The sequence below is a fragment of the Osmerus eperlanus genome, chromosome 12 (genome assembly GCF_963692335.1).
Source record: "Osmerus eperlanus chromosome 12, fOsmEpe2.1, whole genome shotgun sequence".
Classification (NCBI taxonomy): Eukaryota; Metazoa; Chordata; class Actinopteri; order Osmeriformes; family Osmeridae; genus Osmerus; species Osmerus eperlanus.
The window spans coordinates 2,959,740-2,974,608 of record NC_085029.1 but is presented as its reverse complement, the minus strand read 5'-3'; the positions used below and the strand labels follow the sequence as shown (position 1 = coordinate 2,974,608).

At 43.2% G+C, this 14,869-nt stretch overlaps 2 protein-coding genes and 1 long non-coding RNA gene across 3 annotated transcripts in view; 1 reads left to right on the top strand and 2 right to left on the bottom strand.

Moving 5' to 3' along the window:
* Positions 1–2,597: 2,597 nt before the first annotated feature.
* LOC134031411 (clarin-3) lies at positions 2,598–4,909 on the bottom strand. The gene is made up of 4 exons (XM_062475031.1): positions 4,566–4,909; positions 3,816–4,001; positions 3,324–3,619; positions 2,598–3,244 (listed from the first exon to the last, which is right to left on the bottom strand). Exons 1-3 carry the CDS (start codon positions 4,795–4,797, stop codon positions 3,342–3,344), a joined length of 696 nt encoding a protein of 231 aa, XP_062331015.1. The 5' UTR covers positions 4,798–4,909; the 3' UTR covers positions 2,598–3,244; positions 3,324–3,341.
* Positions 4,910–5,728: 819 nt separating this feature from the next.
* ptprea (protein tyrosine phosphatase receptor type Ea) overlaps positions 5,729–14,869 on the top strand; it is a 71,276-nt gene continuing 62,135 nt past the window's right edge. The window contains exon 1 of the mRNA XM_062474366.1: positions 5,729–5,882. The gene's annotated coding sequence lies outside the window, so the exon portion shown is untranslated. The remainder of the gene's footprint in view (positions 5,883–14,869) is intronic.
* Positions 7,715–14,869, bottom strand: part of LOC134030943 (uncharacterized) — a 153,871-nt gene continuing 146,716 nt past the window's right edge. Inside the window, exon 4 of the long non-coding RNA XR_009931786.1 lies at positions 7,715–7,976. This is a non-coding gene — a long non-coding RNA (uncharacterized LOC134030943). The remainder of the gene's footprint in view (positions 7,977–14,869) is intronic.

Genomic DNA, 14,869 nt, shown 5'->3' with positions numbered 1-14,869 from the left:
TGCTCGGCGACACCGCTCAACATAACACTTGAGAAATTCTCTCTCTGTCTTCCTCTCACACGCCTGCATACATACCTTATCCAATCGATTCTAAGGGTGGAAAGAACAGTCTGTATGGCAGTAAAGATGTAGAATCTAAAGACACACCCCAGGTTCAAATTGCCAGTGTCATACCAATGAAGTCACACTATGACTTCACTAGATTTGAATGTGACATTTATGTCCAATAAGAATTATGGTACTTTGTGTTTTTTGTGAGAGAGTTAGTGAGGAGGGTAAAAGTTTGTCTGCCTCCACACCTGTAAGTTTACCAAGTCTGCCTCCAGGGACAACTCTTGTACCCATAATGCCAGTCTTGGTCCATCTTTTCGATAGAATGCTGGTCCTAGTTCAAGTTTTAGGCCAGGTGATACACCTGTTGCTGGTTCTTGTTTTAGTTATAACCCTTCCATTCCTAGTCCTATTCCGAGCCCCGGTCCTAGCCCAGGTTTAGTCATGGTGCTAAGTGTGTTGTAGCCCAGTTGCTGACCAGTGTCTCCCCTGCCCTACAGCTGGAAGTATGTGTTTCTCAGGTCGCTGTAATCCAGGCCAGGCCAGATAGAGTTTCACAGGTACAGGCTCACCTTTAATCCTATCACACAGAGAGATCGGCCAAGGGTAGAGGTCCTGCATAATCCCAGCTTTATCTGCATCGGAGGAGCAAGGGAAAGAGGAAGAGATTACAGACCAACTCTCTCTGAATGTATTGAATAAATGTTTGCACACCAAACGCCAAAGGAAAAGTGTCAGAAGCATCTTTTTTAACTCTCCATCAGTGCCCACAGGAAGTAGAACACAACAAATGAATGAGTAAATACATCTGTCTATCAGCTGGAAGGCAGTCTGGAATGAATAATGGCTGGTTATTCAGACAGAGGAATCTTATCGGTAAACAAACTCCATCTCTCATCGTAACATGATGATGTTTCCTTTTTGGTTGGAGGATCATTTTGACGATAGTAGAGATGACTAAGATTGTAAACGACAAGGATCTGTGACCTCAAAGACCATCTTAAGTAACAAACATTTATGGACGTGCTCCATGGCGCAAGTTAATAACATAAATGTATCTGGTGTTGGTGTGTGTCTCTATCAGAGTGTGGCAGAATACAGCTCAGAGACAGCATGTTAGATCCAAGGCCGGGGTCAGTGACGAGAAAGTCAAACAACCACGGAAGAAAACAAATGATGTATAAGCTCAGTCCAAAACACAGAGACAAGACATTGCTGTCTAGAATGAGTCTTGTCCCAGCAGGACACAGACTTTCACAGGCTTCCTGGAAGACCTCCAACACAAACACTGGGAGCACATACAAGACTGCAGATAAATAGTTTATTAAACATTGTGAGATTTCCTTTGTCTTTCAATTTAGAACTGTCTCAGTGGTTGTACTTACACTCCTTTCTTTGTCATAAAAGAACATTTAATTTAAATTCTAAATATTAAAACGAATAATTTCTTCTTTTTTTTTTGCTGTCACACAATCCTAAAGGGCAGATTGCCTCATTCTGCTCCCTGTCTCTGCTAAGTGTATGAGTCTTAGAGGAAGAGTGGTTCCTTTGAAGGCAGGTAGCATGCGTAGCGGTGGAGTGGGGAGGAGCCAGGGAGGGCATGTCCGGACAGCAGTGGGCCCTGAGTGATGAGACACGGAGTAGCAACAGGACACCTCTCCCCCCACTTCTCCTCGGTCCACACAGTCATGCTGATCACAGCCGGGAGAGACGGCTTAAGATCTACAGAAAATATGTCAACTCAAGGGACTCATTGCGGGGGCCCTTCAACAATATATTTTGTTGTTAGTTGTTTATTTATTTTTATGTCCCCCCCTCCCTCCTCATTTGAACAGTGGCTTGTGGTGTTGTGGAATGTCTTTGTGATGTTCAACACGGCCGTCCCAAGAGCTGATCCAAGATGGAAGTGGATGTGGTTCAGATGCAATGACTCACTTGACTTGAAAAGAGTCTTTAAAGAGAGCTGTACTGACAGCTCCTATCATGACACTGGGCATATTTGGTCCTCAGATCTAGATTTCCAGTCATGGGAAAATGCCAGTGTGATGTGACTGTCACCACTCGTTTCGCACTGTGTACCATTTCCTCAGGAGTTTCCCAGTTGGCTGACAGCTTATGTCCCTTTCTTGTCCTCAGATGAAACACAAGGAGATTAAATATAATGTAACTACTAGATGTATAAGAAATTTAGATTTGACAGTGATTGTTATGATGGGGTATGTTGAGTGTATTTTGGTGGTTGCATGAATGCTGACCTGAAATCTAGAGATTTATTTATTTATTATTATCAGTATTGTTTTTGCATAAGATATTCTTTAGATCAATATCTACCATATTTATCAAGGCATGACATGTACTTGCATCTTTGTAGGATCTCCATCCCGCAGATAGAGGGCAGTAGAGGTTAACATTGTCTTTAACAAACAATGTTTCAGCTGCTGCGCTACCAAGGCAACGAGACAAAGGAATCTTTTAGGATTTTCTTTTCTCTGACAAATATTTGCATCCTTCATTTTTTTTCTTTGTTTCTTGGTCTATGTGAAGATATTGAGATTAAGATTTGTAAAAAAAAATAGAAAAGCTAAACGACTAAACAATTTTTCTTGTGTTTGTAAAAGAACCTCTGTCCCCTGCTATCTGACAGTCTCTAAATGACCATAATAAAAACAACTACTAATATATCATTAGATCAACGCTGGGTTGAAACCATAAAATGAAACAATAAATTACAAAACATACATTTTCAAACAATAGAAATACAGAATTATTATTTTCTAAACATTTGTAATAATATGCCAAAATGGAAACATTTGATCAACTTAGAACATGGTAGTTTTATGCTGGCAGTGAACGTCCTGAAATAGACATGCCTGTTTAGGGTTTGCCTCCTTTTAAGCAGTTTATATAGTATGCAAGACAAAAATTTTGTAAATAAATAACAATAACATTTGCTATTGCAGTGTTTAGAATGTTCCTATTATTATTATAAGTATTCAACACTGCAGTTTTGGATCATGCAAGCTGATTACAGAAGATTCCCTTTTGACTACTGAAAGCATACAGTACATGAATCTTGCTTTCCCCTTCATTATCATATCACATATCGTATCATATAACACATCTATTATACAATAAATAAGAAGGTTATGTCTGAAGGAAGTTGTCAGTCTTTAAACTAGGTGAATGACCCTGACTCATGGCAGGCACTAGTATGACCCTGACTCATGGCAGGCACTAGAATGACCCTGACTCATGGCAGGCACTAGAATGACCCTGACTCATGGCAGGCCCTAGTACATCATGATCTCCTTGGGCGCGTCCTCTGTGGGCCTCTGCTGTTCTTGCCTCTGGGTGTAGGCTGCATGCTCGTACAGGTACACCAGGAGAATGGCCAGTAGGTTGAGGACCAGGTAAGGGATCAACATGAAGAAGCCCACCCCCATCTCAGCGCTCTTGTTCTTTAGGTCCACTGAGTTCTGCCCCAAAATGTTCTCCACCAGATCCTCGCTCATCCTGGTCGCTGCAACGTTCACAACGTACAGGATGATGGCCAGGAAGGACATGACGGCTGAAGGGGAGAATGTAATTGTTGAGTTAATCGCGAAAAACTTTAATTTCATCTGCTGCTTCCGATAAGAGACATAATCAACAACTGACTGACCAATCAATAAGTCTATATTAAGAATGATAAGTCAGTTTTCTCATACACCGTCAGCCATTTCCAGAACCCCAGAGGGTGTGGTGGTACTGGGATGGAGTCTTACCACTGGCTGAGCTGCAGGCGTACAGGCCCAAGGGGCCCATGTAGGTCTCATAGGGGTTACTGACGCTGTTGTAGAGGGTGATGAGGATGCTGCTAGCTGAGCCAAGCAGACAGAGGGCCAGAAGGCAGATGACCAGGGCTTGGAGGACCACTGGAGCTCCACCCACCTGCCCCAGCATGGTCAACACTGCAGGAGAACAGCAGCTGTGTTCAGGAACAAATACAAAATCTGGAGACACTTTATGAGAGGGGGTAGTGTCACACAGATCTGGAATCAGTGTGATTCCAGATGAAGTGGTCATTGGAGACACTATCCACTCTGGGTTTGGAAATCGAATCCAGCAAGCTGTTAGTGACTGTCCAGTTCCCCTGGTAATCTAAACTGTAAGGCCGAGTTTCCCAGACATGGATTCTTCCTAGTCCTAGCTAAGATTATTTTTCAATGATCTTCATGGAATTTATTTTTTACTTTAGGACTAGGCTTAATCATTGTCTGGGAAACTGAGTTTAGATTAAAAAAGGGTGACCATTTAAACATTCTGTCAAGGGTTTACAGATAAAAAATAGCCATTTGTCTTATTCTGGCACATTTACAGTCATGTTCATGACTGTAATGTGCACTGCACCTGTAAAAAAACTATCACTTCTTAAGAGTGAATGGGCTGAAGGATTAAAATTGCAAGTGTTCTTCATGTTCCATCATTTACTTACACACTGTATTAGCACCCAATTTAAAGAGATGATAACCAACCTTTAACAGTGTCTTCTCCTCCAAATGTTGGACATGTGATTCTAATAAATTTTCCATTGAAAAGTCCGAGCTTCAGTTCGGCGGTTCCATTGAAAAAAACGTCACCTTTCTTAGAGCACTCCATGGTGGACGAGGCCCATTCTGTCGACATCCCAAATGCCAGTATCCCCACGGCAATAACCAAGGCCTTTGCACTCAACAAGAAGTAAAGGGTCTTCTTATTGGAAGGCATCGTCACTAAAACCTCAGATTTCGGTAAAACACAGAGCTATCTTCAGATGTAGAATGCAACAATGTACCCCGTAGCTTCCTGGGTGGACTGGTGGGGACTGCAGATCGTAAACCTACTGGATTATGAGCGTGAACTTTGGTCTAAGAAATACGGTTGTCATAGTGTTGATAGCTACCATATTCCCAAACACCATAAAGGGGATAGGCTACCAATTGATACCAAGTGGAAATGTAACATGACATCATGTGTCATGGAATATTTGGTTTCATAATAAAATTATTAACAACTCCTGACTAGATGAAGAAATGTGTAGCACAATCTTTCTCTTGGTTACCCCTAGTAGGCCTAGGCCCTACATTATATTACCACAGATAAATACATTTCTGACTGAGATATCAAATGAAAGTAAGTAATGGCTGCTATATGTCCGCCTCATTTCTGCCCCATGAACAGGTTCGATGAAGGATTCTCAGCGTGGATCCAAAGTCCCACTGCACCGCCTAATGTGAATGATGCCATAAAACACCAAAGAGATCAATCATTTACATTTCCCATCAGGAACACTGCTCATGCAAATTATCATCTTGCTCATACACACACAGCTACACACACACAGACTACTCACTCACATACGCCCCCCCCCCCCCCCCACACACACACACACATGCACACATACACATCTCTATCAAGCAAAATGTCTAAATTTGTCCCTGAAATATATTACACTGTATTTCCCATTCCATGTTCTGTGCATCATGTGCACCTTCATACAAACTCTAATAATCTTTAACACGTATTTCCAGGCTCTTTAGACTTGTTTCCGTCAAAGTTTAGCTTGTATGTCTACGCGGGGTGCAGTTTCCGTGAAAGTGTACTAACAAATAGATGCGCCAGGCGGCTCCCTTTCTTCAGCGGCTGGAGAGGAGAGCGGATCGAGGTTAGACGCTGACAGTAACGTACGAATAAACACAATTGGTTTCTTTCCTGTGACAGGCAGTTGAGACTAAAGAATCTTCGCTCTGTTATACCCATCCTGAGGAATTCTAAGATCTTCGGCCGATGCGAACACTGGATTTAATGACACGGTAGGATTTGAATTATAGGTCAGTTCATGGATTACGATTTAATCAACACCAACCACAATAGTTTGACAGTGTACAATACATTTTGTGTGTACATGAGCGGCGATACATTGCCCTATTACGCACCGGTAGGCTATTGAAAGATGATTGATCAAACGTCAGCATTACTGGGAAGTATGCTACATGGTTCAGATATCAAATGTAGAGTATTTGTGTCATTATTTTGCCGTGGCATGACTGACTATACATTTGCAGCAATAGTAGTTATATTTGACAAACGTGCGCGTTAGGCGTGTTACCCTCTGACAACCTGGGTGGACTCCTGTCAACCCATAGTGAATGTGGGTTACTGGAGCAATCGTTTTAGACTTGTTTTTTGTCAAACCGTGATTTCTGTCCAACGATTTCTTTATAATTCTCCCTTTTATTTGTGGTCATAATAAATATAAGCTTTTGTCGAAAGAAGATTTTCGCCCCGCCGGTTTAGCAACAGCGCGAGCGCCAGCTCAGACATGTAGGCAACCTGGATCTACCTGACATTTCAAGATGCAGAGTAAAGTGAACTTCAATCTTGATAATAATATAGGCTACTATCGCTCACCTAATACCAAATCGTTTTGTAGCTTGTGTTAATTCTAGACTGTGGTAGACTGGTAGTTTATCGGTTCATTAACACGTTGTCTCCAATGCATTTTGGTCTTAATACTGTTGCTTGGTAATTTCACACAGCGCGGTTTGTAATGTGTAAAACTGAAGACCGGTTCCTAAAATTATATGCACCATGTGATTCTGCTATGCCATTTCTTAGTCCCCTAAATCTGGTCTATTCACCAATGTGTTTACACCGCCCTAACTATACCAGGATTGATTTATCTAAATAGTAACAAGGTTGTGAAATGTATGTACGTAATATGCTTGGGCTTGTCTGTTTTAGGTGTCCAGACACATACACAGATTAAATCCCCAAAGATGTTCACAGGAAGTGAGTTCTGCTCATTGGTCAGTGTGTCTGCCAGCATGGAGCCTATCCTTGGATCTTAGAGGTAGGGATTTTTATTACCGTTTTGAACACAGATTGACATCTCAGTCGGTGCTGAGACCCCATAATACTGTGTTCTGCCTCTGTGTTTGCTACTATATTTAACATTCCATTTGAAGGTTCTCTCTTTAGTGGAATGAGAACTTGCTAATAGATTTAATGGCGGAGTAATTATGGAGTGAAGGCATTCCTAATCCTAAAAGCTGTCAGATTTTACCTGGAGAAACTATTTGAGATGTGAGATGATGTCCTCATGGATACTGCAGTCAAAGCCAGCAGAATTGTCCAGTAAAAGACTGGTTTTGTTTGACAAGAAAGAAACAAGTCATGGGCATACAACTTGATGTTTTCCCGTTTGCTCTAGTGCAAAACCACCTCAGCCCATACTCCCACAATGCTTGTGCCCTAGTTTGGGCTGATGCCATACAAACATGACTGTGTGCTTTACAGTTTGCTTTGTGCCTTTCTTCAAACACACGGGATAGAATGGGGGGATTTATTCGCCATGAAAGTTTGCACAGACAAGGAATTTGCTTTGGCAGGAAGGTGCATACAATAAACATATACCTAAAATTTAAATATGTGGACTATCTATACTAAGGGTACATAAACTAGCAGTACTAAGTGGGATTAGAATAGAATTAAATATACAATAAAATAAAATATAAGTTGCCGTAAATTACAATATAAAAATACAAAAATACAAATATTAAAAAAAATACAAATGTACAAGATACCATTTTGTAATGCAGTGCAAAAAGCAGTGTGTTTTAAGCAAGAAGTCATTAGAGTCAGTGTGGTCCCTTGGCCTTGTTGAAGAGGCCAACAGCGGAAGGGAAGAAACTGTTTTTGTGGCGTGAGGTATTGGTCCTGATGGACCGCAGCCTTCTGCCGGAGGGGAGTGACTGAAACAGGGAGTGTCCAGGGTGGGAGGAGTCGGCCACAATCTTCCTCGCTCGCCTCAGGGTCCTCGAGGTGTGCAGGTCCTCGAGGGTAGGCAGATTGCAGCCAATCACCTTCTCAGCAGTGCGGATGATACGCTGCAGTCTGCTCTTGTCCTTGGCAGTGGCAGCAGCGTACCAGACGGTGATGGAGGAGGTGAGGATGGACTCAATGATGGCTGAGTAGAAGTGCACCATCATTGTCTTTGGCAGGTTGAACTTCTTCAGCTGCCGAAGGAAGTACATCCTCTGTTGTGCTTTCTTGATGAGGGAGCTGATGTTCAGTTCCCACTTGAGGTCCTGGGAGAGGATAGTGCCCAGGAAGCGGAAGGACTCCACAGTGTTGACTGGGGAGTCACACAGGGTGATGGGGGTGAGCAGTCTGGAGAGCTAACTGTAACTGTAACTGTGCTTCCTGTTGGAAAGACCCGGAAACCCCCTTGTTCTCCCTTCCCAGAGAGGTGGGACCTCAGTTCCAGAGTGGGGGTGTGTCTCCTGAGGGAGGAGGCCCTTGGTGGAGACCTATTAAAACACACGGCTGCAGGGGTAAGCCACAGCTGTACAAACTCTGCTACCTGCAGGCCCAGCCTTGTTCAGAACCACACAGCACAACACAGCACACTCTGGTTTGGTCCTCACATCCTGTGACCAGTCTTGTATCAGCAAACATCACGTTAGCATGTGTGCCCGATGTTTGGTCGCCTGACGGTTGTTTGTTTGTGTTTATGGTCAGGCACAAGGCTCAGCAAGGTCAGAGCTGTTGTCTGCGGAAAAACAGCTGGTCAGAGATCAAGGATGTGCCCTTTCAGTTGTAACAGACTTAATAGCCATCTGTTAGATGTAGTGTCTGTCTGACTGTTTTATCCTCATGACTAAGGATGTGACGAGCACATGGCACACACATGGGATGGGGCAGGGAGGGGAGACAGACAAAACCATTCTTTTTGTGGACAGAGGAGAGGAGAAGGGAGAAGTAAGCCCCCGTCTAGAGGAAAGACTTCTGGTTTGAATAAGAGAAAGAGCGCAGGGGAAGGAGCAAATGATGTCACTGCAATTGGCTGCCCAGAAATATAATGGTGTATATCCCTTAAGGCAACACATAGTTTCTCTGTAGTATTTGTGTCACTTGTTACACTACAAAGCACATCTACGGAATGTTTTCCAAGTGGTATTGAAATGAACTTGTAACTATCTTTTAGTTTTGGATATTTAGTAAAAATGCAGTGTTAATGGCTTTTTAGCCCAACATTCCAGCTTGCAAGAAATAACAACATACATACATGTAAGCGTTGTTTACGATGATCATGATGCAATAATCCTAAACTCACATACATGATCCACTGGCCCTCGGAGGGCAACGTTATTAGGCATGCATACATAAACAGAGCTGAGTTTTAAGGCCAGAAGAATATGTCAATGTGGTGACCTGCTAAGGGACTGAAAGCAGGGTGTGACCCAGAACAGATTAACATTTTGGTTATGTTGCTCCAGGGCCTGATGTAGTTGAAGTAAAAGTAAACACTTGACAGTCTAGCTCTGGGTTTCACCTTGAATCCACATATGAAAGTCAACATTAGCCTCTTTTGGAAAACAATATCTAACCCTTGGCTTCATATTGCAAATGTGTCCTATAAAACACAAGCGAAAGGGCTTGAGGTTAAAGGAGTCAACTTTTTTAGAATATACCAGAATTTAAAGTTAATGTTTTAAATGATTTGGCTTGAAAAGTTACAAAACTACTTAACCATTCTGCTGGAAAGTCCTACATCTTCTATCTAATATCCTTCTATCTACATCATAAATTATTCTGAGGATTTGGTGGTGATAGTGGAAGCCATCCCTCCTCCTTTGAAGGTAACATACCATCTGATAGGGGTGTGGAGCAGTACTGTATCAGCTGGACCCAGCAGGCACAAGTCAGTTATATAAAAAATGTAAATGTCTTTATACGTTTTATTCCCTCACGGTTCTGTGGCTGTTTGATTGCGGTTGTATATTAAACTTCCCTAGATCTTTTCACAAGATCTTTTTTTTTTCATATTCATATTCTGAAACAGAGAAAGGTTATCTAGTCCGCTACTCCTATAAGGTAGTTTGAATCAACACACAAATGAAACTGAGGTACAATCATTGCATATTAAGGTTATGAGAAGTTGATGTATATAAAAGATGTGTTATTAGAATGTTAGGTCGGTCAGAAAGACCTTTCGACGTTTTGAGCAGGTTGTTCTTTGGTCATATGACATTGAGAGCAGAACAGAACTGTACTATGACATCACACTGATGTCCAGTACCTGCTGGGTTGGGGTCCCTGAGAGGTTAACAGAAGCCTGTAGTTTTACAGTCTTGGTGGAAAGACTGACAGTTTTAGCTCCTCTAACATACTGTTGCTAAGACATCACACACATTCCTGTATCTCAGGCTCTGTATGATAATGTTGTTGCCAGAATTGGCAGATGATGCAAACTGTGTGAAACTATGGAAACGACTGTATGTATTTACAGTCATTTCATCCAATGCAAGTCAAAAGTTGACTTTGAGTTCTAACTTGAACATCTGATCTAACAAGGGAGCTTTTTCCCCACATGTAATCGCTGTGTTTAATATTTGGCTGGTTCTGGCTTCCGGGAATATAGAGCTGGGGTCTTTTTCCAACGCTGTGTCTGGTGTTGGCTTGCCATTGATTTCCACAGGAAGGTGTGGCTGTGATAGTGAGTCTCCAGTTGTGATATACCGTACTGAGAGAATGATTATGTTCCCTAACCTCTGCAGGATCATAAAGCACAGCGCCTAGCAGGAGCCACATCAAGGTTAGTGTCTGTCTGATGGCTTACTTTATGGGTCAGTACTGCCCTCATACACCCACATGCTAATATGGTTTATATCCCTGCAAAGTATGAAACACTCACAACAGTTGCTTTTCAATAACCTACCGCTGAAACTAGCTGTGGGCTAAGGTCTCTACTGCTAATTGAATACGAATAAAGACATTCTTCAGACAGTTTTGAAATCTGGTTCCTGATGTTCTTGACAGCTTGTTGTACAATAGTCCCCAGAGCACGCACTGATGCCATTGAGGCCTTGGTCTTGAAGACAGCTGGAGAGCTAGATAGAGGAGAGGAAGTCTTGATCCTGGAGGTCGACTCAGCGCAAATAATGGCTTGCTTGTGTCACTACAGAGCCTAATGACATGCAGGAGTACAGTGCTTGATGAATAATGGATGGCTTACTAAAGCAGACCCATTTCCTATTCACGGGCGTGTCATGCACCAAGCTGCATGATCATTTCAGCTTGTTTGCTGATATCCTTATTGTATTTCCAGGTGCCATAATGTGGTTGGAATATGCTGTATAAACAGATTCACCTTAGCACTGAATGTAAAGGAATTTGAACAGCTTAATTATTTTTCGGTAGTTAACTTTGAAAATGTTCCTTTGTAATACAAAGACAAATACTTTATTATGCATGGGATATTGTGCATTGGTTGTGAAATCCATATATTTCAACATTTTAAGGGAAATAATGAGATCATTACAGAATCTACAGCATGGAAAATGTAATTTAGTTTTTTTACCATCCTCATAAAGAGTCAGCCATGCTAAGATTACTGACTGCTTTTTAAAATCATCAACTGAGATTCCCCCATTCATATGCACCAGATCAAGGGTTCATTGCTGTAGTAATTCACGAACACGCTGTTGCTTTTTCTATGGTGTCAGAAGGAGGTAAGGAACAAGAGTGAGCGTGGGTCAGCTCTTTCAATAAAGATGCCGTTTAACTTCCCCGTCTTTGGCTCCTTTGTAGCGGGCAGCGCTGAATGTGATGGCTGTGTCTAAATGAATGCAGTCAGATGCTGCAGTGAGAGAGGAGCTGCAGCCAGGAACCAGCCGACATGTCCTGCATCCTGATAACCCCGACAGCAGCAACTAGCAGCACCAATGGTGTGGGCTAATGCTAATGTATGGTTGGTGATGATCACGCCTGTCCTGGGGAACATGGTTGTCCAAGGTTAAATTCAAACTATAATTGGTTTGTTTTGCCTTGTAAGCATTAAGAAACCCTAGAAGAGATTTGTAATTGGAGCCTTGAAGACATCTTATTTCAGGGAATTTTATGCAACCATGCAAAATATTGGTTAACCCACTAAAGACCAAAACTGTACACATTCACAGGGGTTCAGAACACAGTTTTGTGCCACAACTAGTTAGTCTTACATAACCCTGTATGGAAAAGAAGCGTTTCCAGGTTTTGTGTTGATAGTGCTAACCAACCCAGCAGGGGGGCTTGAGTTCCCAGGACCCAGGGTTGTAGGGGTGAGGGGGGCGGGCGGGTGCAGTGGGGAACAGATTGTTATTCACATAACCAGGACCCAGGGTTGTAGGGGTGAGGGGGGCGGGCGGGTGAACAGATTGTTATTCACATAACCAGGACCCAGGGTTGTAGGGGTGAGGGGGGCGGGCGGGTGCAGTGGGGAACAGATTGTTATTCACATAACCAGGACCCAGGGTTGTAGGGGTGAGGGGGGCGGGCGGGTGCAGTGGGGAACAGATTGTTATTCACATAACCAGGACCCAGGGTTGTAGGGGTGAGGGGGGCGGGCGGGTGCAGTGGGGAACAGATTGTTATTAAACACCGTGATCCCCACATGCACTTGACCAGCAGCGCATTATCCCACACCACCCACCGCTTACATGGACAACAATGACATACTTGCTGATATATGTTATAATAAATTATATTCAAGTTGCTTGTGCCTCAGAGGATATGCTTATTACATGTAAAAAAAAAAAAAAAGCTTTAGAATTTCAGAGATTCAGTTACCCAGAAGAATGACAGGGTTTTATGAGGAAACAAACAGATTGAAAACATGGTTGTAAGGGAACTAATTGTAGACTCCTCTGGCACAGTCATTAGTCCTCTTGATATCTGGGCCTTAACTATGTTTTACAGTAGAGAGCAAAGAGTCTGACCTTCCACTCCTCCTTCTGAAATGCTCCACTTCTTTGTGTGTGTATGTACAGTGTGTGTGTGTGTGTGTGTGTGTAAGCTTATAAGGGGCAGGGATCACAAACAATGATCTAAGATCCTAGCTCTCTAAGCAATGGTGACTTGAAGGAGCTACAGGGGGAGGGTAGCCAAAGGGGAAAAAAGAGAATCATAATCACAATAACGATCTGTCTCTGGACTCGATCGGCCAATGTTTTTACTGTGTGGGCTGAGGGATAGTCCTCTTTGAGAGAGGACCTTTTTTTTTACCACAGTGAAACTACTTGTCTTCCCATGCTCTTGTTGAACATCTGGACCTCAATTAGAATACAAATATACATTCAGGATGTGTGGTTCAATCATAAATTGGTCCTGTGTGTGTGTCAGATTTCTTTAATTGTGAATAGACCAATTCCTGAGATACATACCAACTACATATTTTGCGGTGTGTGCGATATACAACAGTTTCTTAGCTCTCTGTCTGAACACTGAGCTGAACTGAAATGTAGCTTACAAAGATTTGATGTTTAGTTGGTTCATAGATTCATTGCATTGGTGCTGCAGTTGGTTATAAAGAAACCCCACCCATCCTCTGATAACAAATGTACATCTTCCTGATACCTATCCCCTTCCTTTCTATGTTTATCTCTTCTGAAGCTGACCTCAGAGAGTTGTCGTTTCATATCTTGGGCATCTCTACAGTTCTGGAGAGTGGCGGAGTGTGACACATAGCTGCCTTGTGAGAGTCCCCAACCCCCCCTCTGCCCTGCCCAGTACGGGGGCTCAGGGAGGAGACAGGAAAAGAGCCGTGATCATCAGATCTCCCTTCCTCAGTCCCCAGGGAGAGAACAGGCCTTGATCTGTCTGTAGACTCAGCCATTCTCAGTTTCAGTTACAGTTTACTGTATATCAGTGTGTCAAGGGGAACTGGAGCGATGTCTTTTTTTTCTTTGCTAGGGATTTAGCTCCGTTTGATATAGGATATTATGCAGTGCTGAGACTGGGACTATGGGCTACTCATGTGTCCCATTCAGAAGCAAAAACAAATCCAATCGTGCTCTGGGCTGCAGAGCGCCTCCTCAGGAAGGTCTGTTGGACTTGGCCGGTCCCAACACAGGAAATACACAGAGCTATGAGCCAACACCAGGCCACGGCTGTCCTAACACCAGGCCACGGCTGTCCTGTCACGTTCAGCAGCTGTGTCTAAGGAGGGGGTGAGCTGACTCCTTAGTTAGCCAGAGGATGTCTTCAACCTCACCCATGAGAAACTCATTAGCTTGCACTCGTTTGAGTTTATTACGCTCAGCCAGCCTCATGAGGTGGTCCACACTTGCTGTTAGCCCTCAAGTGAGCAGTTGGGTCTGGGGTTCTGTGTATGTACATTGCTGTGCGAAAGCTAGCCCCCCCTGTAGCTTCTTCTTCTTATTTTTGTTGGACTAGAGATGGTGGTACAGTAGTCTAATGCTGCTATGATGCCTGTCATTTTGCCATGAGCTGAGAAAGCACAGTGGAGGTAAAGGGTTTGTTTTGACTGTATCCACACCCTGTTGTTTCAGACTATCAGGTCTGTGGAGAAGGTTATAAACCCACCGTGATCCTGGACACTCACACACTGCATACCTCTGTCTGTAACTGGTTTAGTCCAGATTTGGGTTTTGGTGGCTGAGATGCGGACTGGAGATGGAAGGGGTGGGAAAAGAAGGCTTTTTTCTTTCTCATTTGGATTTAATGTGGCATCATGCTTGGCTCTGCACCACTACTGGAGATGAAACACAAGGGAAACCATGGGTGGCGGTGCCAAAAACACATTCCCCACACAATGAAGGGGAATTTTGCAGTGCGTATTCTTTTCGTTTGCATGTGTCCAATTAGGCAGTTCTCAGATGTGTCGGAGGCCATGGTGTGTGTGAGGCCCATGAGATCCCTGCTGGGAGCTCCCTTGGTGTTTGCTAAACAGGACATGGGTGGTAGGCCTACCTTGCACTCAACTGTCTCTTTATCTCGTCTGTTTGTTTGGTTTGTT